Genomic DNA, 24573 nt, shown 5'->3' with positions numbered 1-24573 from the left:
TTGGCGCCAAACGAGCCATTTGTCGCTCGCTGTGACGGGAGACGGGAACCCTACATCAGGGCCATGCTCGATCATCTGAGCGATGTGCCTGGGCATCATCATCATTCATCATTTGTTGGATCAAGCCATGACTATGGGCAAAGGCTTGATATGCTGCCTCCCATCCATCACCCGTTCTCCGAGTCCCTTCTCCCACGCTTGGACAACGAGTGACTCACCATGTGACTGCTGCCATGTCGGTGATGTGCCTGGTGCACGTGTTGCGCGTCCGCCCCGCGCCGACTTGCCGACTCGCTCCGCCCACCCACCCCCAGCCCACCGCCACCACCACCACCTCACCCGCACACTCGCCCTCCCCCCTCTCCGGAAAGCAACTTGCCCGCCATGCTCCGTGCAGGAGTGATTGACTCGCTCTCTGCGTCCGAGCTGCAGCTAGCGCTGACCACCGGCGTCGTCCGCCAGTCGGAGCTGACCACACTGGCCAAGTCGACGCTCGGCCTCGAGTCGGGCCGCTTTTGCGCTGGTGACACGCGGGTGGGCGCTGGAGGCTCGGCGGCGGTAACGGTGCACAGGGCAAAATGGGTCTCGGACATTCTACAGCGGCGCGATGAGTTCGAGGCTGCCTGGCGGCTGGCGGCCAGCTGCGATGATCCCGACCGCGCCGCCAAGTCCATGCTCCCGCGCGACGAGTTTGAGACGCTCATGATCCGCCTCGGTCTGCCTAGCGCCATCCACGCCTCGCTTTGGCCGACGCCAGTAGCTCTAGCACCGGGTCGGTTGTCGGCTGACGAGGCGATCGAGATGTACTCGCTCGAGGTAGCGTGGCCCTTTGTGGAGGCCCGCCTGAACACTCTCTCGCCATCGGACGCGATGCGGATGGAGGTGCGCCAGGCTCTGGCTCTCACCCATGAGCTCGTCGACGAGGTTCAGGACGAGGAGCTTATCGATGAGGTCAACGCTCTGCTGGCGGCGGCTGACGTTGACGATCGCGTCACCCATCCGGACACCCTCGCCATGGACGAGGACGGCGTGCTCTCGTTCCTTGCTGCCCATGGCATTCACACCCTTGCCGAACATGTCGAGGACTTGATGCATGCCATCAAAACAGCGCACGTAAGCTTGGAGTCGACTCGGCCGCCCACGCTTTTGCCTCCTCGCCGTCTCGAGCCCACATCAGCGCCATGACGCCGGTCACTGAGGCCGAGCTGATGGCATGGCTCGAGGCGACGGGCGCCACATTCTGACGTCTATTGTGATTTATACTCCAGTCGACCGCCGCATGCTCGGCACCATGCCGCCATCGGCCGTCAATTGGTCGAGTGAGTACAGGTCGTAGTAGTCGCGGATGCGCGAGCCCGGCGTCAGCCGAATCTGCAGAAAGTCCGAGACGTTGTTGAGCCAGGTCGAGGTGAACGGGTTGTGGAACTTGCCGGTTCCGCGCGCCTTAAAGTGGACATACCGGTTCCAGTTGGCCGACTCGTTGGTCGTAAAGTTGCGCACCACGCCATTGTATACGTGTTGGGCGAGAAGCGCTGAGAGCCAGGCGAGATTGAGAAAGTGAAAGTAAGCTAGCGCCGTGATTGCCGTCGTCTTTTGCCACGTCTCGGTCAGGAACGGGAGCACTGGGATCATCTTGTTCGGCAGGCCCGGCGTATTGGTGACGTACAGCAGGTAGAAGAAGATAAACGACGAGTGCAGCACGACAATGCCAGCGTTCGTCGCCACAAATACCGGATGGTTGTGCAGGCCGATGCAGGTGTTGACCCACGGGCAGTGATGGTCGAACCGCGGCACGCACCGTCCGCACAGCCGGCAGTGCTTGGATCGCAGCGGCCGCTCCACAAGACACGTCGAGCAGAGGCGGTCCAGCGTCGGGAGCTCTTCGTGCGCCTTGCCCATCGCATGCTCTGCGCTCCGCGGCTCCTTGTCCAGTGAGGACTCACCGCCCGACCGCAGCAGCGACAGTGTCGACGCGTCAGCCGCCAGCCGCTGCTCGAGCTCCTCGTCCACAATCGAGATGAAGAGCGTCTCATCGCGCGCGTCACGCTCGATCGTCCCGGCATCCGACCGGACAAGGGTGACGTAGCAGTACATAAAGACAGGATTGAAGGCTAGAAACAGCAGGTGTGCCGTAAAGTAGTGGCTCGAGGCCGGCGCAAGGTGCATAAAGTACGCGCCGGCCGAGAGCAGATAGAGGACAATGAAGAAGGCAACCTGGCTCGGCGACCGCTGCCACGGCTGCGGCCAATACGGGGACAACAGGCGCCGCGAGCCAACAACCAGGAACATCATCAGCGGAAGCATCATGTACCACGGCGCAAATGCCAGCACAAGCATCAGCGCCGGTGGAACAACCGTCATGAGCGCCACTGTTGCCTTCCATCGCTGCGACGGCGGAAGCCAGAACCATGCCACCGTCCACATGGCCAGGCCCTCGCGAACACCCTCGTGTGCCGCCTCGCGCACATTACGCCGCAGCATGTCACCGGCGCTCTCCCCACTGCGGTCCTTGACCTGGTCGTAGTCGGCCGGTGACGCCACCAGCTCATCAGCCATGTCCACTTCGCCCTGCCGCGCCGCCACAAGCAGTGGCGTGTCGCCGTACGCATCCCGCACATCCAGCGAGGCGCCAAGCTTGACAAGGGCCTTGGCCATTGTCGGCTTGCACTGTACCGCGCACCAGGCCAGTGCCGTCTTGCCTTGCGCGTCGCGCGAATCGACGTCAGCTCCGCGGAGTACCAGGTACGCGGTGGCGTACGCGTGGTCAAAGGCTACCGCATAGTGCAGCGGCGACATGCCAAGCGAGTTGGGCGTCTCAATCAGAGCCTCACCACCAGCTCGAAGCAGAAGCGCCAGCATAGTACAGTGCCCGCCGCGGGCCGCCCAATGCAGCGGCGTCTCACCTGTTGATCCGGGCTGGACCGGCGAGGACCGAACGACCGGTGGCGGCGGATCAAGCAAGTACACTGCCACCGTGATCTGGTTTCGCAGCGCTGCATAGTGCAGCAAAGTGCCACCCGCCGTGTCCGACACTGTTGTGATGGCTGTCGCCTCTCCTGCGTCCGTCCGACCGGCAGCAGGCACAGGAGCCACCGGCACATGCTCGGCCGAGGCAGCTCTGCCCGACTCTGCGCCCACCACATCCTGTAAAGAGCCTAACCCTGCCAAAGCCAATGGATCAAACGATGCCCCGCCGCCCAAAGAGGATAGACTCGCCGTGCCCATGGTGAGGACTCGGTGGAGAGCGAGGACATCACCGCGCTTGGCAGCCAGCATGGCGGCCTCAAACTGCTCAGCATTCACACCCATGACCAACCAGTCGACACACACAAACACAAACGCAAACACACACACACACACACACACACACACACACACGCTTCAGAACTTCTGTCTCTTCTGGACTATGTTGCTTCCCTTCTTGGTGCTGCCTGTCTCAAGACTCTGCTTCGCCCGTACGAGGAAGGGTGGGAGAGGTGGTGATATTTCGTCCCAGCTATCCACCGAAACGTGCCAGTGTGTGTGGCTGCAGAATGTGACGCAGGGGCAGGCCCGGTGACGGACATGAACGGGTCGACCATGGCGGCCAGGGACATCGATAGTGTCCATCACAGCTTGATCGGGTATGTGTGGCCTATACTGATGTCAGTGCTAGCTATCCGCCTCAAAGCCAGTACAGTCTCAGACACGGACATGTACTTGCCCACCATGGCCGGCAAGGCGAGATCGACGGCAAGGATCGCTTGCCTGAGTCGGAGACGAGCATGATGCGATACGGGGCATCCCAGCCAGAAGGGCCGTTGGCTCCTAAAGCAGCTCGATCGGACATGAAAGGCTGATTGAACGTCAAGCAAAGAAGGGAGAAGGGAGAGCGGCGGTGGGAACAAAGGCTGCGTCGTGCAGATGGCATGCACCTGGCCGCTCTAAATCGCAGGTGCTCACCGCGCCAAAGTCCGGCTGCCCGCACCACCGCTCTCCGCCGCCGCCACTGTCCGCCATGGCCATACCCGTTGCCAAACTGGGTGGTGAGCTGGTTTTGGATGCTGAGCGGTGTGTCCGGCTGGTATCCAAGGCCAAGGCTCCGTGTGCCTTCAACGTCGAGCTCCGCCTCGGCTGGTGCATTGTCCCTCTTGACCATCCGCTCGCGCCGGCCGAGGCTGAACGGTGGCCAGCATGGTGTGCAGCTGTCGACAATGGATCCGCGTCAGTAGCGGTGGCTGATGGTGAGGGATCGGGACCAGTTCGGCTTGTCATTGCCCTGCGTCTGGCCGCCGCAGGCTGCTGCTCGTCCAGACTCCCCCCGGAGCAGCAGCAAGTAGGGTCTGCAGGCGCCATCCATCCGATCGTCCCGCTTCCAGCTGCGTCGTCATCGCTATCTCGCTCTGCCTCTTCAGCAGAGAACCCGAATGAGATGCAGGTTGTGGTGCCGCCATCGCCGTCGCTGTACCCATCGCCATCGCCACCGCCATCCCGTTCATCCCGTTCATCGTCGCCATCGCCGCCGTCCCCGTCACCGATCTTGCCCCTCTCTGTCAACGAGGGTGAAGTCGGCGACGCAGGCGCAGCTCCTCTTGTTGATCTTGCCCCGTGGCCATCTGTACCATCTGGAATGGCCGAGGTACACTGGCTGCATCCGATGCTCTTCCTGACGTTTGTCACCCGGTCGCCGGCGGTACTCTACGTTCTGGGCGTGGCGGACGGCTCGACTCGCCAACTGGATCTTCCGGACATGCCGCTCAAGGTGGTGGCAGCGGCACATGCTCCGGTCATGGTTGTACATCTTGCGTCTGATGTTGTTCTTGTCGTTGCCGTAGTTCATGGTACGCCGCGCCGGGTCCTCGCAGATGTGCCGATGCGGGCAGCTGATTCGAGCTGTGTCCTGGCTTCCGATGGGCGACTTGCTGCTGTGTGGTACACCCCAAGTACTGCTGCTTCCCATCTTGCGGTATATGCAGTCGAGAATGGCGAGTGTCTCGCTCGGTTGGACGCCGAGGGCTGGTCCCGTGAACTGCCGTGGTGCGTGTCCCCGCTGCTGGTGGCGAATGTGGGTGACGTTCATCTGGCTGACGATGTTGCCTGGCTTGTGCTTCATCGTGCCGATGGCTCGCTTGTGGCAGTCGACATTGTCACTCGCCGCGTGATCGAGCTGGTCAGCAACAGTGTTGCCTGTGTTGATCTGGCCGCATTTGCAAATGGCGGTGTCCACGTTGTCTGGGCCGAGACAAGCGGGCGGCTTGCCGTCGCTCGGGTCGCGTCCGATGTGATGGCTGCGTCTGTGTGCTCAACTGTGCTGGACAACTTTGACGCTTCTGTTCCGGGTGCGAGTCTTTCGTTGCACCGACTCTGCGACGATGGTTCAAGCTACTACGTTCTAGCTGCCAATGCGGCGATGGCTGTGGTCTGCGTCTACGAGGCTGCGCCCGAGCCGACTCTCCGCATCCTGCAGCTTTGCTCGCCTGCTGCTTCTCTAGGTCCATGGACTTGGACAATGACCTGGTTGAGCGAGACACGAATGATCCGTGTCAGCGCGGTCGGCCGTGTCTCCGGTCGGATCTGGGAGGTTGCCAGCGCCTTGGCGTTGGCGCGGCCGCGTGTGCTCGGCTGGCGCACGCCGGTCGGCTCCAGCCTTCTTGCTGTCGCGGCCGTCAAGAACAGGATTTCTGTCGCCGTTCAAGAACCGGAGCCAAGAGCGCAATCTAACACCCTCGGTGGCGGTCTCCTTGTCTTTGAACCTGTCATAGTTGACGCGTTGCATCTGTCGGGCCAGAGCCGTGCCATTGCCTCTACGGCTCTTGTGGCACCCGTCAACAGGTCAGGCCGGGTGGCTCTGGCTCCGATCAATGCCAAGTGGCACCCGCTGGCTGCTGAGCGGGCTAAGTTGTGGCTGGGGGTGTTTGATGATGTAGTTGCGCTGTTTGCGCATCCGCCGCTGCCCGGTGCCCGTGTTGTTGTTGAGGAGCGGATCGGAACCTGGCGCCATGGCTTGCTACAGGCCTTTGAACTGGACGTGCTTCCAGACGAGTCGGTCGCTGCATGTACGATGGGTGTGATATGGACTGCGCCTGGCTGTGGGCTCAATGTTGCACCGGTGCCCGAAGGCCGCCTGCTCCTCCGTCCGCGGGTCATCGACCCGTCGACCATTGTCACTCTCGATCTTGCGCACGCTGCTGTGGTGCTGTACACCGTGGAAGCTGGCACTCTCAGTCGCCGTGCCGTAATCTCCTTGGATGTCACCATGGCTGATGGCATCATCTGCGGACGCATGCGCGATGACGAGCTGCTTGTGACTGTGTGCCACCGCAGCGGCCCTCTTGTATTCTCGCTCGATGTGGCTCATGCCCGGTTGAAATGGCGGTGGCATGGCGTGGGACTCAAGCCAGATGCGGTTGCAGTTCCTAAGACTTCTGTCTGGTATGGCTATCGGGTCCATCTTTGTTCCCTACGAGCCAACGAGCGGTGTGCCTGTTGGCCTGGGCCCAGCGCTTGCGGCAGCGAACGAGCTGTTGCCGGCGATTCCGAGTGTGCGGCGCGTGAGTGCCGTTTACAATGTCCTTGCCGTCGAATCAACTGGCGAGTGGGCGTGTGTGTGGACCCGTGACGCCGTGGCTGTGTATGCACTCGGATCGAGCTCGGGTCTCGTCTTTCCGTGTGGCATGTGGACGGGCCAGGTGCTGGCGGGCGGGGTGGACGAAGCTGTCGAGGCACCGCGATTCTCTGTCTCGATCGCAGTCGGAAAGGCAGCCACTGGATTTGTCCTGCAACAACTCGGTGTGGCGACAACGATCCTGGTGTGGACAGGCGATCAGCTGTCTGTTGGGCACGAGCTCGCTGGCTCGCGGGTCCGGGTGTATGCCGCTGGCCACGACGATGGGCGGCTGTGGATGACCGCGCTTGATTTGAGGAGTGACAGCAATCCTGCCGTCATCGAGTCGCGGCCGCTGGTTGGAAGCCGCAACGTCAAGGTTGTCTGCTCCCTTGAAACTGGCCGTGTTCTTGCCGGTGAAGCAGTGTGCGCCCGAGCCGACGGATGCGGGTGCGTCGTGGCCACCGGCGCCGACGATGCCGAGACTGGCAGTCTTGTTCTGTCTTGGATTGATCCAGTGTGGATGGGCATCGGTCGGGCTATAGGCTCAAGCCGATTGACGCCCGGGATGTGCGAGTCGGTTGACTATGTGCGCGTCGTCAGCCTCGCTGCCGGGGCGGGGAGCAAGCCGCCGGTGGCGCTGATCGAAGCCGATCCGTGCGTGGTCGTGCCAATGGGCGGTACGGCCTCGGCGCTAGCTGGTCTCGGGCCGGCCGATCTCGCGCTTCTTACTCCTTCTGGCGATACCGTGGTCAGCCGATGTGCCGAATGGCTCTCGCCAGACTCGAACACACGCAAGTGGCGAAGACGGCCACGATCCTGCGGCAGCAGCCCGTTGCTGCTGGAGCCACGACACGCTCTCTGCGATGGCGTGGCTGTCGACGATCATACTCTTTCCCTCTTGCCGAGCACATCAACCCACATCTCGCCGCCCAAGCCGAAAGCCTCGCACCTTCCATGAATCGTGTCTTCTCACAACAAAACATGGCCGCCTGCAGGTGAACCGGCACACGTCGCGTAGCCGACCGAGTGGACCACCTCCAACTCCTCGCATCGCACATGCCCCCACACAACCTTTCCGATCACCTCTTGCCCCCATCGTGCCGACCGCCTGTCCACAGCCGAGTGGACTGGCGGTGTTCCACGCGGTAAAATCCGTCGGTGAATACGTCGGCGAGATGCGGCATGTCCGTCTTTTCCAACTTGGGCCGAAAGTGGGGAGGGAGGAAGCACCGCAGAAGCGGGCGGAGACGAGGGAGGGAGGGAGGCAAAGACGGTAGACTTGACTCACCCACCCCCGCACAAACCCTTTTGTTCGACTATGTTTCGCATTGCACGTCATAGCCTCCTTGGGCAGACCACGGCGCGCAGTGTGGCCTGCATGTGGGCTTCACGTGGCTTGAGCGCCGCAGCTGGAAGAGCGAGCAGTGACCACGCGCCGCCTATCAACGGACTTATGCATGACCAGCCCATGCTCATCTCGTCGCTCCTGGACCACGTGACCGAAGTCCATCCGAATGTCAAGGTGGTGACCAAGACGGTGGAAGGGCCCACGGTGGAACATACCTGGGCGGAGATCGGTCATCGGAGCAAGGCCCTCGCCAATGTGCTTCGTCATGAGCTGGGCCTAGGTGGCTCTGATGTGGCCGGCACCCTGGCGTGGAACACTCATCGCCATCTCGAGCTGTACATGGCGGTCTCGGGCTCGGGGCTCATTAACCACACCCTCAACCCGCGTTTGCATCCGGATCAGGTGGCGTACATCATGAACCACGCCGAGGACAAGGCTCTGTTTGTCGACTCGACCTTCCTCCCGCTCGTCGCTGCCGTCGCCGACCGGCTCCCGTCGTCGCTCAAGGCCGTTGTCGCCCTCACCGATGTCGATCACATGCCGGCGCCAGACTCGGATGTGGTCCGCGCACTTGGCGATGTGCCGCTTCTCTGCTACGAGGACATGGTCGGTGCAGCGTCGACCGAGTTTGAATGGCCGGTCTTTGACGAACGCCGGGCGGCGGCGCTGTGCTACACCTCGGGGACGACAGGTAACCCCAAGGGCGTGCTGTACTCGCATCGGTCGACCATGCTGCATGCGTACGGTGCGTGTGCAGCCGACTCGCTGGCGCTGTCATCTCGCGACACGGCGATGCTCATTGTCCCGCTCTTCCACGTCAACGCGTGGGGCATCCCGTACGCGGCGCAGATGTGCGGCTCGTCGCTGGTGCTGCCGGGGCCCAACCTCGACGGCCAGTCGGTCTTTGAACTCATGCGCGACTACAAGGTCAACGTTTCGTTCGGCGTTCCGTCGGTGTGGACCATGTTCTTCCAGTACCTGGCCGAGCATCCGGAGATTGCGCCTGCCGAGGCGCTCGAGCTGAAGCGGGTCATCATCGGCGGCTCGGCAGCGCCTCGAGCCATGATTGAGGCCTTCCGCGACCAACTGGACACGTTTGTGGTTCATGCGTGGGGCATGACCGAGACCTCGCCGCTGGGCGTCATCTCCAACCCGCTGCCCAAGCACGACGACCTGTCGCCTGACGAGATGCTCGACCAGGTCCAGTCCAAGCAGGGCCGGCGGATGTTCGGCATCGACGTCAAGGTAACCGACGAAAACGACGAGCAGGTGCCGCATGACGGCAAGACGCCCGGTATGATCAAGGTCCGTGGTCCGTGGGTGGCGTCGGCGTACTACAAGCGCGATGGCGAGGATGCCGACACCTTTGCCGCCGACGGGTGGATGACCACCGGCGACGTGGCGACGATGAACGAGGACGGATATGTCAACATCACCGACCGCATGAAGGACATGATCAATGGTGCGTCGCTCGTCAAGTCGGGCGGCGAGTGGATCTCGTCCATCGAGCTGGAGAACGCTGCCATGGGCCATCCGGATGTGTCCGAGGTGGCCGTCATCGGCGTCAAGCACTCCAAGTGGGAAGAGCGCCCGCTCATGGTCGCCATCCGCTCGCCGGCTGCCGTCAAGGCTGGCAAGTCGGACGAGGAGATCAAGGCCAACATCGCCAAGCATATGACGACCAAGGTCGCCAAGTGGCAGATCCCGGACGACGTTGTCTTTGTTGACGCTCTGCCCTACACCGCAACCGGCAAGGTCCTCAAGCGCCAGCTCCGCGACGACCTCGGCGACTACATCCTCCCCACCGACCCCGAGCATCCCGACTACAACTCGTCCAACTAGAAGACAACATCGGGGCGTTGTGTCGTTCTTTCGTTCTTTCGTTTTCCTCGTCTGCCATCGAAAGCGGCGCGCAGCGGCCCCGTTTGGGGCACGGCCCCGTTTGGGGGCAACTCGTGTCAACAATAAAACCAATGATTGTTTTCCCGTTCTTGGCTGACATGGGCCTCCACACAACCATCATCAAAACAACATCAGCATCAGCATCATGGCTACCGAGTACCACATTGTCGTTCTGGGCTCCGGTGGCGCCGGCAAGTCTGCCATCACTATGCGCTACCTGCACAACCACTTTATTCTCCAGTACGACCCGACAATCGAGGACTCGTACCGCAAGCAGGTGGTCATCGACTCGGACGTCTGCCTCCTCGACATCCTCGACACGGCCGGGCAGGAGGAGTTCTCTGCCCTCTCCTCGCAGTGGATCCGCTCCGGCGAGGGATTCATCATCGCGTACACCATCACCGACACCAAGTCGCTCGAGGAGGCCCGCGAGATCCAGGCCCGCACCCTGCGGGTGAAGGACGCCGACAGCGTCCCCACCGTCATCGTCGGCAACAAGGCCGACCTCGAAGACCAGCGAGCGGTCGGCACCTCGGAGGGTGCCGACTTTGCAAAGTCAGTCGGCGCCGCGTTCTTCGAGACCTCGGCTAAGGACGATGTCAACATCCACGAGACCTTTGCCGCTCTTGTCCGTGCCATGCGCGATGCCCGGGCCAAGGCCGCCGGCAAGGACATCAGCAAGATCAAGCCCAAGAAGCGGTGCGCCATTCTCTGACCGCCCAGCCAGCCGAGCGCGACCACCACTTTGTATTCCTTGACGCATGTCTCTGTAAACGACCTGCTCCACACCTCATCCGTCATCGGACGAAAACGATGAAGCCGAGAGTGAGCTAGAGGACGCCGAGAGCGACGGCGCGCGCCGGCGCTCCTGGACCTCGACAATCCCGACCTCCGACTCGGTGTCCAAGTCGAGGTCCGGGTCCTCGACAACAATGAACGAGTCGTCGGCATCCGCTGGATACGGCGATGCGGCGGCGAGATAGCGCGCCAGCTGCGGGCGCGGTGCTAGTGCCTCGTCACGCATCGCTCCGCTCAGCGCAAGCAGCGACGTCGCCATGCGTGCAACAGCCGGGTGTAAGACCGTCCACGAGAGGTGCTGTACCTTGCGCCAGACCGCGACACGGCGATGGGTGGCAGTCGCCGAGGCCTCGGCGTACGACATCAGGAGCGACGGTCCCGCAGCATCATCGCGTGCTTCCAGACCAGTGCCAAGGTCGCCGTGGTCATCGGTGGCAAGAGCGGCGTATCCACCCTTGCCCTTCTTCTTCGCCTTCTTCAGCGCCTTTGCCCGCTTGCGCTCTGCCTTGGCCTTGGCCTTCTCTGTCGCCTTCCGGGCGCGAAGCTCCTCTGCCGCCGCCGCCTCGACAGCCGAGTCGTCGGTAGCAATGCCTCTCTCGTGGGCTTCTGAGCGGGTGATGGCGGCAAGGGCGCCCGAGACAGCGCCGAGAAAGACCTGGACGGCCGCAAGCAGGCTTTTCATGTCCTCAATCACGCCCGCCATGTCCGCAGGCTTGGCCACGCCGCTTGCCAATGCCAGCGGCAGCGACTTTGTCACTCCCACCATAATTGCCTGTGTCTCTGCCGTCATCCCCCTTGACGCCGCTCCTGCTCCCGGTAGATCAGGCACTCGCATCGCCTCGCCGTCCTTGTCGTCGTCGTCGCTGCACCCGTTTCCGCCCACCGCCACCCGGGCTAGTTCAGCCTTGAGCATCCGCACATGACCCACCATCTGCTGCATACGATCCAATGCCTCCTCCACCGCTCCTTGCAGTCCCGTGGCCATTGTCTGCTAAGCCTGGCGAGAAGTGGTGGCGGTGAGGCAGGAAAGCGGCGGCGTCCACTGCGCCATGCTCTACGACCTTTTTGGGGGATGGCGGGCAGTGGCAGTGGGCAAGAGAAAGGCGCGCTTGCGGCATCGCCCTCCTCTTCCTCCACTGTCTAATAAACCCATGGTGTGTGTGTGTGTTTATGTGGGCTTGGCTTCCATGCGCTGTCGGTGGCTTTGCACGCGCGCGTGGTTGGATCGCAGCAACCATTGCGCCGGACAGCTGGTGATGGGCCATCCAAGAGCCGTCACCCCCGAGATCGGATCTGGCCTCGATCTGCAACTACATCCTCATCCTGTGTCTGTCTCTGATTTCACCACCATCCCCCCTCCCCCCCCCTACCCCCCTACCCCCCCCTGCCTTCTTCGGCATGTCCCAACCACGACCTTTCCGGTTCGAAATCGAGCATTGGCCCGACGAGTGGGAGAGCCACGGCTGGAGCTCGGAGACGGGGCACAACAAACTCAGCAACATCCCGCTCCACTCCACACACGGGATTTCTGTTACGGAGGATGTCCAGTGGGAGCTGGAGTGGGTGCGAGACTGAGTACTCTCTGTCGTCACCATCAGAGAGTGTGCTGCATGACTCTCAACCCGTGCAGCCGCCCTTGTCGGTCCCCTTGGCTGCGAGTGGTGAGATGGGACTGACCGGCGATGGCCGCCCTGCCGTCTCGTCAACCTCATCGACAGCTACCTCGGCTGCTACTGCTCGCCCGGTCTGGTCTGCTGAGGACGAGGCAAAGGCTATGAAGGAGGCAATGGCAGCGGTGGAGGCGGCGGCATCGGCATCGGCACTCAGATCGGTCCAAGAGGCTGCAAGTCGGCGCGGCTCGCGATCAAAGTCCCGCTCGCGGTCACGATCACGGAGCCGAGAGCGGGATATCACGGTCCAAAAAGAGCCTGTCGGCTTGGATAGAGACGAGGTGAAGCGAGTCGCCGAGGGCCACGTGGAGATCCGCAGGCGAATGCATGTTCATCGCGATCGTCGCGCGCAGCACGTCCTGCCGCTGTGGCACGCCCGCCGGCTGGTGGCCACCCGGCGTGCTGCTGGGACCAACGGCGTCATCCTCGACCGTCATGAGGAGCTGGGTAGCTTCTCCAAAATGGACTACCGCAAGTTGCACTCGACGATTGATCGGGCTGTCGATCCGCGCAACGCCCGCCATGTCGAACCTTGCCGTGACGGGCTCAACGAGCTCCAGCTGCTCCGCTTCCGCCTTCGGATGGAGCAGACAATCGACACGATGCGGCTGTATGGCGCTGGGCCGCGCGATCAACCGCGGTTGAGCTATCGCTCCAGCTCCGCCCAAGTCACGCGCCCTTCGTCACTCCGCCGCGAGGAGGCGAAGGCCGCCAAGGAGCTTGCTGCCGAGGCTGATGCTTTGTGGGAGGATGAGCCACTGCGTGGCGAGGAGCTTGCGTTTTGGGACCATACGCTGCTGCGGTATGACGCCATCAACGCTGTACTGCGGTGGATGCGGCGGCGCGAGGCCGATCCAGACGCCGCATTTGTCCCGCACATTCCCGGCCAGCCGCGGGTGGCACCGGTGGCGATCTCGCCCATGGCAGTCTGCCTCGCCGCATCGTCGGCGACGTCGTTCTTGCGTAAGATCATGCATCGACTCTTGCTGGTGGCCCCAGAGTCGGGTGAGGTCTCGAAGCGTGTTGTCGCGCGTGCCCTGCATGCCTTTGACATCGAGCGGCTCGGCTTCTCGGCCGAGGACCAGCTGTTGCGGCCGGATCTGGTGGAAGCCGCCCTGCTTGAGGCCCACGAGCGTGGTAACCTGTTTGGCCCGATCACATTTGACGGCCGGGAGTATGCTGCTGTCACCTCATCTCTGCCCACTGAGGGCGAGAACGACGATGACGAGCAGGTGAGGCAGGTGGCGGTGTCGCCACCGCCTCTGAGCAGCAACGAGCTTGCCAGCCTGTTTGGCGATCTTGAAGGGCTCGATGACACTGCCGGCATCGCCGAGCTCGCTACCAGTATGTCAAACGTGGACGAGGACGAAGACGAGGATGAGGACGAGGACGAGGAGACAGCGGCGAGCTTTGACGACGACAGCGACTCGGTTGGGAGTCAATCACCCGATAACCCTCCCGAGGAGGTGGAGGGCTCATGGCTGGAGTTCTCTCGAGGCCGCGGGCCCGAGGAAACGTGGCAATGCCACCGCCGCCCGATCCGGCAGAGATTGCGGTCAAGGTGGCGCAGGCGGCGCGGCATGTCATGCCAGCTGGTTCGAGCGTAGCACCGATGGAGGAGGAGGAAGAGGATGAATAGGTGAGCGTTTACAGCAACCAGAATCAACAAGGCGTCGATGCGAGGGAAAGTATGGGGGATCTATGACGAGAGGGCGAGCAAGACCGAAGACTCGTATGCGTACTCGTACTCACCCGAGTCGGACACGTCGGCATAGCCGTAGCCGTACTCTGAGTCGTCATCAGTGGACGAGATCACAACGTCGTCATTGAGCTGCGCGAGATATGCGGCGTCCTTGGGCTGGAAGAGAGCTCGGGCAATGCGTGAGAGATGAAGCTGGGAGAAGATGATGAAGCCTGCAATGTAGCCGCGGTGGGTGATGAGCGAGTCGAGAAGGCGGAGATGGAGCGAGTGCAGCGACCACTCGGCGAGGTAGGCAGCCTTGGGCATGCCAGCAAAGGCCGAGGAGCAAATGATGCGAAAGGCGGCCTCGCGTTCGACGGTGGCAACGTCCACAATCGACGCCACGTTGTTTGTAAAGCCGGCGAAGAGGACCCAGTTCTGCCAGGTCCACTCCCACACATACCGCTCCATGATGTGCGAGAGCATCGAGATCTTGATAAAGACGGCAAAGACGCCGAGCACAACAAGCAATGTGCCTAGAAGCAGGTAGCCGAGAATCATGCCAACAAAGTACAAGTTGCCCATGCACGATGTGCAGCAGTCGGAGCTCTCGCCACCGGCATCCCGATTGCGGCGGGTCCTGTTCCGCGCGCGCGCCCTGGCACGAGTCGACGGCCCGCTTGAGCTGATCATGACTTTGCGCTTGAGCCGAGCGAGACGCATAAACTGCGACAGCGTCTGGATCCACATCATGACCTTGGTCACCGAGGGAATGAACTTGAGGAGCGAGAACGATGCCGCGCGCTGCAGCCAGTTGTACGCCGTCAGCAGCGAGTTGGATGCCAGCAGGCGGATGGCAGGTTCACCGCGGCGACGCGCGCGCCGTCGCCGGATGACAGCCGCGATCGAGTGGCAGAACGTGAAGATGACAATGAGCGAGAGGAGGCCAAATTCGAGGTAGATGAGGACAATCTGGGAGAAGTTGTACTGGACGTCCGGATCGCGCTCGGGCCTGCGGACAAAGTTGAGGAGAGCAACACCAGGGTTGAGGACAAGTCTTCCGACAAAAACGACAAAGACTAGGATGTGCTTCAAGCCGAGACGCTTGGCAGCCAGCTCATACTCGGCATCATCCACCGATGAGAGCTCTGTGGTGCGAAAGGCTTTGGAGATGGCGTCAGCTCGGATCTCCAGCGACGATGCATGCAAAGACTTGTAGTAGAACTTGCCCAGCGATGACAGCTCCGCCAAGCGGTCCTTGCGCTCGCGATGCTTCTCCTCGACTCGTTTTCGCAGATCCTGCTTTGCCGCCCTTCGCTCCGCCCGCCGACTGGTTTTCCCGCCACCACGGCGGCCACGGCTACGACCATCACCAGCGCCAGCCTTGCTCGACCGCCTCCGTCGCCCCTTGCCCCCTCCACCTGCAGCTCTTTTGTCGTCCCGCTCGCCACTCCTTGACCCTTTGCCGCCGCTCGCGGCGTACGACCGCCGTTTGCCCTTGCTACTCGACCGGCGCGCCATGGCGATGAGTAGTGACACTCGATTGTTCTGCTCGGCTCGGTTCAGGCTGGACGTGCAGCCCAGCCCGCAGGCCGGGACCCGATCGCGGCTTTACAGTCAAGACGCTACAAGATCACGCGTGAGGGTCGAGAGCCGACGGCGCTCTCCACGTCCAGTCGTAGCTGGCAAAGAGCGGGAGATGATCTGAGGGATGGTGTGCGTTGGGCAGACCGACCGGCCCTGTAACGACTTGAGCCAAAGTGTCGGATGGGAGTGCCATGCGGAGGGCAGTTGGGGTGAGATCGGGGGATGTGAGCACGTTGTCGATGCTCTGAAGGTCTCCGGGCGTGTTGCCAGTACCAATGTGGGTGCCCCACTTGAAGGTCGCCGGCCGCTCCCCGCCCAGTGCAGGGATGCTGGCTGCGGCAGCAGCAGTAAGATCGCAGGCGATGGAAAGGCCATGGCTGTCGCCCAGCATGTACTCGTAGACTTGTTCGTCTGCAGAAGCATTGAAGTCGCCCATGACAGCCACCGACGCGCGATCGGCCAGGCCGTCGCTCTCTAGCCGAGTCCGGACCTTGGTCAGCACCGATCGCATCTGGAACGTACGCTGCGCGTCCTCACCGGAGCCGCCCTGCAGATGAACGGCAACGGCGACAAGCAGTCGCGGCTCGGCGGGCGAGTCGCTGGGGACCAGCTCGCGGAGCGCGACGGCGACAGTCCGTGTCCGGCGGATGGACCAGAGGAGAGCAAAGCGGTCGACGTTCCAGGCGAGGCACGGCTTGGTATGACCATGAGCCTCGCGGTCCGACTTGGTCTTGGCCTTGGCACACACCCATGCGTAGCCGCACTCCTCGAGCAATGGAGCATAGTCGGCGTCAAAGGTAGGGAGCTCGGCCTCTTCGAGAGCAAGCACATCGGCGGCCGAGGTGCGGACAATGTCGGCGACGAGCGGGAAGCGATGCTCCCAATCACGGTGCTCAGGGAGGACCCACGGATTGTTGCAGAAGCGGTAATGCCGACGGAGCGTGTTGAAGCAGCCGAGGATAATCGAGGTCGTTGTCCTCATCGCAGCGTCCGGCGATGGCGCCGGCTCGGACTTGCCCGACGGCTCACTCGACTCGGCCGACGGCTCGGACGCGCCTGGCGGCCAGGAAGACGGCTCGATGTAGCGTATTTCGGTGACAGACATGGAAGATGAGGTGGACGAGCTTGTGTTGCGGGGGGCGAGAGGTGTGGGGTGGGGGGGGTGAGGACCGAGGAGGATACCGATTTATGCCTTTGGTTTTGACGCTGTCGACTTGCGCGAGCTGCAAGGTGCAGATGCCAATCGAAGATTCCACACGGTGGAGTCATGCCCGCGGCAGGGTAGGGTGGCGACGGAACATGGAGGAGATGGTGCGCGGCTTGGCAGCACCATGGCGGGCCTCGGGCGAGACGGAGGTCTTGGCCGGAAGCGAGGCCGTGCGGGTGTAGACCATGCCGTTGATGACGATCTCGTCGGCCGCATCGGTGGCGGCGTTTTCATCCGTCACGGCAGCAACGGACGCTGAGGCCGGCGGCGGGGTGAGGGGAGTAGGAGAAGCCGGGGGCGGAAGCGCGACACCAGCGTCGTCGCCGTCGTCCTCATCGGCGGCGGGAGCATCCTCAGCGGGCGCGGCGGCTGCAGCAGCGGCGGCGGCCTGGGCGCGGGCGTCAGCCGCCAGCGACGACGTGGCCACCTTTTGGGCGTAGGTGACGCCGTTGATGATGATGCTCGACATGGTGGGGATGTACGACGCCGAGAGCGAGCGGACCTTCTCGATGCCCTTGGTCGAGAGCTCGGCGAGGTGGCGGTCGATGTGCTCCTCGTTGTGCTTGAGGTGCGGGCGGATGTACCGATGGAAGAGCCAGTGAGCGCCCTGTGTCTGCGGCAGCTGGAGCCAGAGGAGGAAGAGAACCTCGCCCTCGTAGTAGAGCGGGACCCACGAGATGAGGAACGACGGCATGAGCGAGAACGCCGCAAAGCAGACCCAGTACGTCAGCCACTGCTCGCATCCGTCAAGAGACTGCGCCTCCAGCGCCTTGAACGAGTGATAAGCTGTCGGCCTCGCCAGCCACCAACAAGTCGTCCAAGCCGTCGCACGCGCCGTTCACAACATGGGTCCCCACGTCCCACCGCCACATACCACACACACACACACACACACACACCGCATACCGCCGTAGTATGCACACACAAGTATCATCTCTGCGAGTGAGTATTCTCTTCTCTCATCCTAGCTCCTCATCCACCCGTATGTCCCACCCCGGCTGCCGAGGGAAGGAACGTTCGCAAAGTTTGAACAAACGCGCCTCGCTCCTCCTCTCCCTCCCCACTCACTCCCTACCCCGCTCAACGCTCGGCCCTTCTTCACTGCGTACCAGGGAACATGATTCCAATGACGAGTGAGAGCACGTAGGCAAGGTAATACCCGATCATCGCGGTGCGATCGGAGGTGTACGGGTGTGCACAGTGCACGACAAGTGTGGCGTCTGCGACGGGTCGAGGTCGCCATTGAAAGCGGTTGCTTGTTGTTCGTTGGGAGATTAATAATCGAGTGCTGTTGTTCCGTTGAGCGATGCTACGATAAACTCTCATTCAGTTGATCGATGCTACGATAAACTCTCGTTCAGTTGATTGATGTCGATAAACTCTCGTTGGCTCGTTCGCACAGCACCCGGCGCGATCGATGGCTTTTTTGGCGCCAAGCTGCGACAGGCCGACCAGCGACGGGTGAACAGCAAGGCCAACCCTTCTCTCTGGAGAACTTTGCAGGAGCAGTAACAGAAGAGGGAGAAACAATGTACATTCTTGAGCTCATTCTGGATGGGTTCAAGTCGTACGCGACGCGGACGGTGATCTCTGGCTTCGACCGGTCATTCAATGCCATTACGGGCAAGAACGGGTCGGGCAAGAGTAACATCCTCGACGCCATTCTCTTTGTCCTCTCCTCATCGCCGGGCTCGCTCCGTGCAGAGAATCTCAATGCGCTCATCTACAAGTCCGGCCAGGCCGGTGTCACCAAGGCCTCGGTCACCATTGTCTTCGACAACACCGACCCGGAGCAGTCGCCCGTCGGCTACGAGCAGTTCAACCAGATCACCGTCACCCGCCAGCTCGCCCTCGGCGGCCGCTCCAAGTACATCATCAATGGACGGCAGGCCAACCTCGCGTACGCTTTCTTCCCCCTTTCCCTCCCTACTTTCCCCCCCCCCCCCCCCCTGCCTGCCTATGCTCTCAGCCGTGCCTCTCCCTGCCTGTGTTTGAAATTTTGGTTTTTGGCGCCCTTTCTGCCCGCACTCCTTCCCCAGAGCGGCCGCTGACTCTTGCGCACAGAGGACACATCAGATTGTAGTGCGTGCGCGACTCATGCGACGGACGAGGAGTGGAGAGCAGCCGGGTGCAGAACATGTTCCACTCTGTGGGGCTCAACATGCAGACGCCGACGTTCCTGGTCATGCAGGGTATGATTACCAAGGTGCTCAACGCCAAGCCCAAGCAGATCCTCAAGATGATCGAGGAGACAGCCGGAACGTCGATGTTTGAGGCCAAGAAGTCTGCTGCGCTCGACACTATCTCCAAGAAGGCGCGCAAGGTCGACGAGATCCAGAAGATCATCGACGAAGACATTTCGCCGACGCTGGAGAAGCTGCGCAAGGAACGCAAAGCATACATCCAGTGGTCGCAGAACAAGACCGAGCTCGAGCGGTGCGAGCGGTTTGTCATTGCCTACGAGTACTCAGAGCTGGTCAAGTCGATTGCCACGTCGGAGGAGAAGCAGGCGCAGATGATGGCGGCGGCCGAGGAGCTTAACTCGGAGGCGACGTCTGCGGCCGAGGCCGTGGCCGAGTACGACGCGCTCATCAAGGAGCTGCGGTCAGCGCGGCAGGCCGAGATGGAGGGCGAGTACAAGGAGCTGGAGGCAACAGTTCGCGAGCTTTCCAAGGCCCTGGTCAAGGCCTCGACCGATGGTGACCACAAGGCTGAGGCTGTGGCCGAGGCCAAGGCTGCGTTGGCCAAAGTTCAGGCTTCCATCGATGAGGCCAAGACTGCACACGCGGCCAAGGAGGAGGAGGCCAAGAACCACGCGCAGGCTGTCGAGGCCGCACAGGCCGAGCGCGATGCGGCTGCCGCCAAGGTGGCCAACCTCGAGGCGCAGCTGCAGGGCGCCGGTGCTGCGCTCTCGGGCGGGTCGGGCGACGAGGGTGTGGGCGCCAACTCGTTCACCGCTCAGATTGGTGCAGCCAAGGCTGCGGCCGGCAAGGCTGCGTCAGCCATCGATCAGGCCAAGGTCAAGATTGATGCGCTCCAGGCCCAGCTGGCGGTCAAGCGGCCGCAGCTCGAGTCGTCGTCGGCCGAGCTTGCCAACCTGCACACCCAGCTCGAGGCGGGGCGCGAGGCCGTTGAGGTTGCGCAGGCACAGCTGAACGCCCTGGCGTTCTCCGAGGAGGAGGTGTCGTCGGCCGAGGCAACAGTGAACGAGCTCGAGGGCGAGCTGGCGCCGATGCGCGACGCACTCTCGATCCTCGAGTCCAAGCTCGCGCGGTTCTCGTTTGAGTACGCCGACCCCGAGCGCGGTTTTGATCGCTCCAAGGTCAAGGGCCTGGTCGGCGAGCTCATTTCAGTCAACACGCCCGAGGCCATGACCGCACTCGAGGTTACCGCCGGCGGCAAGCTGTTCAACGTCGTCGTCGACACCGAGCGCACCGGCTCGGCACTGCTCAAGAAGGGCAAGCTCAGGCGGCGGGTCACCATCATCCCGCTCAACAAGATCTCCGGCTCGTCGCTCTCGGCCGACGTTGTGTCCAAGGCCGAGGCGCTGGTCGGCGCCGACAACGTCACGCCTGCACTCTCGCTGGTCGGCTACGATTCGGAGGTTGACGCGGCTATGAAGTACGTCTTTGGCAAGTCGTTTGTCGTCTCGGACATGGTCGCGGCCAAGAAGGTTACTTTTGACAAGGCCATCCGCACCAAGTCAGTCACCCTCGAGGGTGACGTGTTTGACCCGGCCGGCACGCTCACCGGCGGCTCGTCGCGCCGAGCGTCGTCGTCGATTCTCGCCGCGCTGGCCGAGCTCTCAGCGGCACGCGCAAATGTGGCGGCCAAGGAGAACGAGCTGGCCCAGGCGGCAGCCGACCTCGCGGCAGCCCGGTCGCGTCAGGCGCAGGCCGCAGCGCTGGCCAATGCTGTCGCGCTCAAGGAGCACGAGCTCAAGCTGGCCAAGTCCGCCGCGGCTGGCTCGCCACAGCAGCAGCTCTTTGACGACATTGCTGAGCTCGAGGCCCAGGTTGCCGAGGCGCAGGGTGTCATCACCGCGGCGGAGGCAACCATTGCCGAGTCCGAGGCCAAGGTGGCATCGATTGAGGCCGCCATGGCGGAGTTTGCCGACAACCGCGAGGCCAAGCTTGCAGCAATCGAGGCTGAGGTCAAGGCGGCGAAGAAGGCAGCCGCAAAGGCGACCAAGAAGTTCCGCGCCGTCAGCCAAGCCGGCGAGGCGCTCCAGCACGAGGCGCTCGAGCTTGTCAACGAGGCCGCCGAGCTCGAGGCCCAGATTCCGACGCTTGAGTCCGAGATTGCGGCGGCTGAGGAGGCCGCAGCGGCATCGGCGGCAGCGCTCGAGACGGCCAAGGCCAAGTACGGTGACCGCAAGGACGAGCTCGATGAGCAGACGCAGCGGCTGGCGGCGGCAGACAAGAAGCTGGCCTCGCTGACCAAGGCCCGGGCCAAGGCGGCGACCAAGTCGGACAAGGTCCAGCTTGCCATTCGCAAGGCCGAGACCGGGCTCAAGAACTTTGACAAAAAGGCCAAGGAGCTGCTGGCGACCAAGAGTCGGATGGAGCGCAAGCACGAGTGGCTCGCCGCCGAGGCGCACCTGTTTGGCGAGCCGGGCTCCGACTTTGACTTTGAAGCCCACAACCCGCGCAAGCTGACCAAGCGGGTCAAGGCCCTGCGCTCCGAGCAGGACGTGCTCAACAAGTCGATCAACAAGAAGGTCATGAACATGTTTGAGCAGGCCGAGCAAGAGTACCAGGACCTCAAGCGGAAGAAGCGCATCATTGAGAACGACAAGGCTAAGATCGAGAAGGTCATCGCCGAGCTCGATGAGCGCAAGAACGAGGCCCTTCACAAGACCTGGGTCCAGGTCAACGCCGACTTTGGCTCGATCTTCTCCACCTTCCTCCCCGGCACGACCGCCAAGCTCGAGCCGCCCGAGGGCAAGACAGTGCTCGATGGCCTCTGTGTCCGCGTTGCCTTTGGCACGGTGTGGAAGGAATCGCTCTCGGAGCTCTCCGGCGGCCAGCGCTCGCTGCTTGCCCTCTCGCTCATCCTGGCTCAGATGCTGTTCAAGCCGGCGCCGTTCATGATTCTTGACGAGGTCGACGCCGCCCTTGATGCCAACCACACCGCCGCGCTTGGCACCGTCATCGCCAAGCACTTTTCGCACCGCGAAGGCTCGGCCCACGGCGGCTCGCAGTTCATCCTCGTCTCGCTCCGCCAGGGCTGCCACTCGAACGCCAACGTCCTCTTCCGCACCAAGTTTGTCGACGGCGTGTCGGCGGTGACCCGGACTGTCCGCGCCTCCAACGGCTCGTTTGCCACCCAACTGGTTGGCGAGCTCGACAAGGCCGCGTCATCGTCGTCAACGTCTTCCCGCGCCAAGGCTTCTGCCGCGACCACTGCCGTTGCTGTTGGTGGCAAGCGTCTCCGTGCCTAACCGCAATACACACTGTAACCTGATTCGCTGAGGAGTGCTGCCAAGTCTGTGACCGATTCAATCTTCACCCCAGCAGAGGCCATCATAGAGACGACGGGAGCGGGCTTGCCCGCCGGCATGCCACGACGCAAAACGCGTTCTCATCGTCCACATCGAGGTGCACAAACTCGATGCCGAGCCGCGCAACATGGTGCGGGAAGAGTGTCGCCAATGCCGAGTCCCACTGAAGGGGTACCCTCTCATTGGCAGCACTCTCGTCTTTGCCCTTCTCCGACGCCGTCGCCGCGGAGTGGAGGAGGCAACGTCCGCTTGGCTGCGGAGGCACTGCGAGGAGCATCGGATACGACGAGAGCTGGACGCCCCGCCCAGCATCGGCATACTCGGCCCAGCCGCGGGTCTCGGGCGCCATATGTCCAAAGTACAGCGTGTAGAGCGAGGTAAATGTCTCGCTAGCCGGGATTGCCAGGGTGGCAACAACCGCGCCCGACCGGTCGACAAAGGAGACGTCAATGATAGCACTGTCGGCAAGCCAGACATCCGCGAGACGGTCTTCGATGGCGGCATCGAGGCATGCGAGTCTCGTCTCTCGCTCCTTGAGCTCCGACGCCAATGCAGTCATCCGCGCCTTAAACGGGGACAACACCTTAGCAAAGGAGTCTTCGCCGGCCAGCGCAGCCTCGGCCTCGCGGCGGAGCTCGGGCGACGCCAGCTCCATCTGGCTTGGCGGCAAATGGGCGAGCTCGACCAGCTTGGCCAGGGCAGCGAGCGGTGACGAGCCGCTCGCGAGATTCTCGATCAGGCCCAGGTCAACCGAGCTGCCGTTGCGAGCAAGCCCCTCATCGCGAGCGATGGCACGCGCCTTGGCGAACAGTTGTGCTGGCTCGACGGCGTTGACAATGACCTGGCGCAACGAGAGCACAAACCGATCGTCGTCGTTTCCGTTTTCAGAGGCGCAGCCGATAAGGTCCGGATCCGGCGCGCGTGAGACGACAAGCACTGTTCCAATGGCGCAAGCGCTAGTGACCGGCACGACAATGTGGTCGGGCGAGCCAAGCTCGTTGCCCGGGTTGAGCACCTCGGATTTCCACACCTGCTTGCCGTCGGCAGTACTAATCGAGACTGTGATGTCGCGGAGCCGGTCTTTGCACCGGCTGCGGTTGACGAGGGTGATGCGGTGAAAGAAGACCGGGCTGGAGAAGCCAAGCAACCACGATGAGTTCGGCATTGCAGCTGTTGAGGAATAAGCCGAGCTGCGTGATAGCGCATTGCCGGCTGGGTACTGATCGGTGTCACCGTAGAATGAGGACTGCTGCGCGATGCCGGTACCGGCAATGTTGGCAACAACGACATTGGTGTCCTTCAGCGCGCGCGGCAGGAGATTGTCACACAGCCGGGCCACAGCGTCGGCGATCTCGGGTCCGGTCCGCCAACTTGGCCCGTTCTTGAGGCACGGCTTGCATATCCGCGGCTGGTCGACTTTGTCCGTGATCTTGATGGGCAGGAAGGCCTTACGATCCATGTAGCGCTCACATGAAACACAGAAGATTGGAGCAACATCATACAGGTCCGCACGACAGCCGCTCTTTGCTGGCGGCGACATGTGGGTGTACATCTGGCGATGGACCGGATGATCGACAGTGCACTCTATCCCTCTTTGGCACGGATGGGAGAACTTGGAAAAGTGACGAGCACCACGATTCTTGCACCGCCTGCTAAACCGACACCGGCGGAGGGTTGCCAAGACCGTTTCTTGTCCAAGCCGAGCACGGTTGACGATGATTCGGACTCTCCAGCATCGATCTCTGTCGCATCGATCTTGTTCAAGACAAGCTCATCATCATCATCATCATCATTATCATCATCATGGAGAGAGCGATCAGCAACCTGTGAGCCGTGATGTGTGTAGGCAGAGCAATGGCTCTTGGAGCCCATCTGGAACTTGCGGCATCGATTGCCCTTTGGACACGGATGGGAGAACTTTGCACTGTGGCTACCCATGTGCCTGCGCGAGCAACGTGCTCCGAAGCGGCACTCTACCAGCTTTTTCGTATGACGATACCGCCGCCGGTTGTTGCCATGTCTGCCTGGTGTGCTAGACATGATGAGGTAGTGTCTGGTTGAATTTCGGGGGAGAGGGGGTAGCCGGTCGGAAGGGGGAGAGGGGGAGGGGAGGGGGAGGGGGGGGGGGTGCGTGGGTAAAGTGTCGATTGCTGGTAGTGGTGGAAAGTTGGAATGTTGTCGGAAGGAATGACGGCAAGTGGGAAGGAAGCATGGAAGGTTGGTTGCAGCGGCAGTGGAAGTGGAAGAAATTGGGGCGGGTGCCAGCGGATTAAGGTGGTGGGGTGGGGGGG

At 62.3% G+C, this 24573-nt stretch overlaps 9 protein-coding genes across 9 annotated transcripts; 5 read left to right on the top strand and 4 right to left on the bottom strand.

Annotated features, from left to right (window-relative positions):
• Nucleotides 1–384: 384 nt before the first annotated feature.
• On the top strand, nucleotides 385–1198 carry AMSG_05773 (uncharacterized protein; the record flags this gene model as incomplete). The annotated part of the gene is made up of 2 exons (XM_013901729.1): nucleotides 385–1113; nucleotides 1178–1198. 2 exons carry the CDS (start codon nucleotides 385–387, stop codon nucleotides 1196–1198), a joined length of 750 nt encoding a protein of 249 aa, XP_013757183.1.
• A 40-nt stretch (nucleotides 1199–1238) lies between these two features.
• On the bottom strand, nucleotides 1239–3467 carry AMSG_05772 (patsas). The gene has a single exon (XM_013901728.1). The coding sequence runs from the start codon at nucleotides 3307–3309 to the stop codon at nucleotides 1258–1260; it is 2052 nt and encodes a 683-aa protein (XP_013757182.1). The 5' UTR covers nucleotides 3310–3467; the 3' UTR covers nucleotides 1239–1257.
• A 530-nt stretch (nucleotides 3468–3997) lies between these two features.
• Nucleotides 3998–9776, top strand: AMSG_05771 (AMP-dependent synthetase and ligase; the record flags this gene model as incomplete). Its single annotated transcript, XM_013901727.1, has 3 exons — nucleotides 3998–6342; nucleotides 6377–7334; nucleotides 8052–9776. 3 exons carry the CDS (start codon nucleotides 3998–4000, stop codon nucleotides 9774–9776), a joined length of 5028 nt encoding a protein of 1675 aa, XP_013757181.1.
• A 205-nt stretch (nucleotides 9777–9981) lies between these two features.
• On the top strand, nucleotides 9982–10551 carry AMSG_05770 (Ras protein; the record flags this gene model as incomplete). The annotated part of the gene is made up of 1 exon (XM_013901726.1): nucleotides 9982–10551. The coding sequence occupies one exon, from the start codon at nucleotides 9982–9984 to the stop codon at nucleotides 10549–10551; it is 570 nt and encodes a 189-aa protein (XP_013757180.1).
• Nucleotides 10552–12627: 2076 nt separating this feature from the next.
• On the top strand, nucleotides 12628–13943 carry AMSG_05768 (uncharacterized protein; the record flags this gene model as incomplete). The annotated part of the gene is made up of 2 exons (XM_013901725.1): nucleotides 12628–13741; nucleotides 13777–13943. 2 exons carry the CDS (start codon nucleotides 12628–12630, stop codon nucleotides 13941–13943), a joined length of 1281 nt encoding a protein of 426 aa, XP_013757179.1.
• Nucleotides 13944–14003: 60 nt separating this feature from the next.
• AMSG_05767 (uncharacterized protein) lies at nucleotides 14004–16677 on the bottom strand (the record flags this gene model as incomplete). Its single annotated transcript, XM_013901724.1, has 2 exons — nucleotides 14004–15302; nucleotides 15805–16677. The coding sequence occupies 2 exons, from the start codon at nucleotides 16675–16677 to the stop codon at nucleotides 14004–14006; spliced, it is 2172 nt and encodes a 723-aa protein (XP_013757178.1).
• Nucleotides 16678–16742: 65 nt separating this feature from the next.
• AMSG_05766 (receptor expression-enhancing protein 4) lies at nucleotides 16743–17993 on the bottom strand. The gene is made up of 2 exons (XM_013901723.1): nucleotides 17889–17993; nucleotides 16743–17565 (listed from the first exon to the last, which is right to left on the bottom strand). The coding sequence occupies exons 1-2, from the start codon at nucleotides 17944–17946 to the stop codon at nucleotides 16838–16840; spliced, it is 786 nt and encodes a 261-aa protein (XP_013757177.1). The 5' UTR covers nucleotides 17947–17993; the 3' UTR covers nucleotides 16743–16837.
• A 280-nt stretch (nucleotides 17994–18273) lies between these two features.
• AMSG_05765 (condensin complex component subunit) lies at nucleotides 18274–22222 on the top strand (the record flags this gene model as incomplete). The annotated part of the gene is made up of 2 exons (XM_013901722.1): nucleotides 18274–18679; nucleotides 18904–22222. Exons 1-2 carry the CDS (start codon nucleotides 18309–18311, stop codon nucleotides 22220–22222), a joined length of 3690 nt encoding a protein of 1229 aa, XP_013757176.1. The 5' UTR covers nucleotides 18274–18308.
• A 45-nt stretch (nucleotides 22223–22267) lies between these two features.
• AMSG_05764 (uncharacterized protein) lies at nucleotides 22268–24324 on the bottom strand. Its single transcript, XM_013901721.1, has one exon. It carries the CDS (start codon nucleotides 23832–23834, stop codon nucleotides 22305–22307), a length of 1530 nt encoding a protein of 509 aa, XP_013757175.1. The 5' UTR covers nucleotides 23835–24324; the 3' UTR covers nucleotides 22268–22304.
• Nucleotides 24325–24573: the final 249 nt, after the last annotated feature.

This window comes from Thecamonas trahens (assembly GCF_000142905.1).
Source record: "Thecamonas trahens ATCC 50062 unplaced genomic scaffold supercont1.27, whole genome shotgun sequence".
Taxonomy (NCBI): Eukaryota; order Apusomonadida; family Apusomonadidae; genus Thecamonas; species Thecamonas trahens.
The sequence above is the reverse complement of the archived record's forward strand: the minus strand, read 5'-3'. Positions and strand labels throughout refer to the sequence as shown.

Excerpts from the sequence above, each read along its gene's own strand:
- AMSG_05764 (XM_013901721.1), bottom strand. The coding sequence starts at position 23,834 with ATGTACACCCACATGTCGCCGCCAGCAAAGAGCGGCTGTCGTGCGGAC.
- AMSG_05772 (XM_013901728.1), bottom strand. The coding sequence starts at position 3,309 with ATGGGTGTGAATGCTGAGCAGTTTGAGGCCGCCATGCTGGCTGCCAAG.
- AMSG_05766 (XM_013901723.1), bottom strand. The coding sequence starts at position 17,946 with ATGATCGGGTATTACCTTGCCTACGTGCTCTCACTCGTCATTGGAATC. Across the intron at positions 17,566-17,888 it reads CATTGGAATCATGTTCCCTG|CTTATCACTCGTTCAAGGCG; the intron begins GTACGCAGTGAA and ends CGAGGCCGACAG.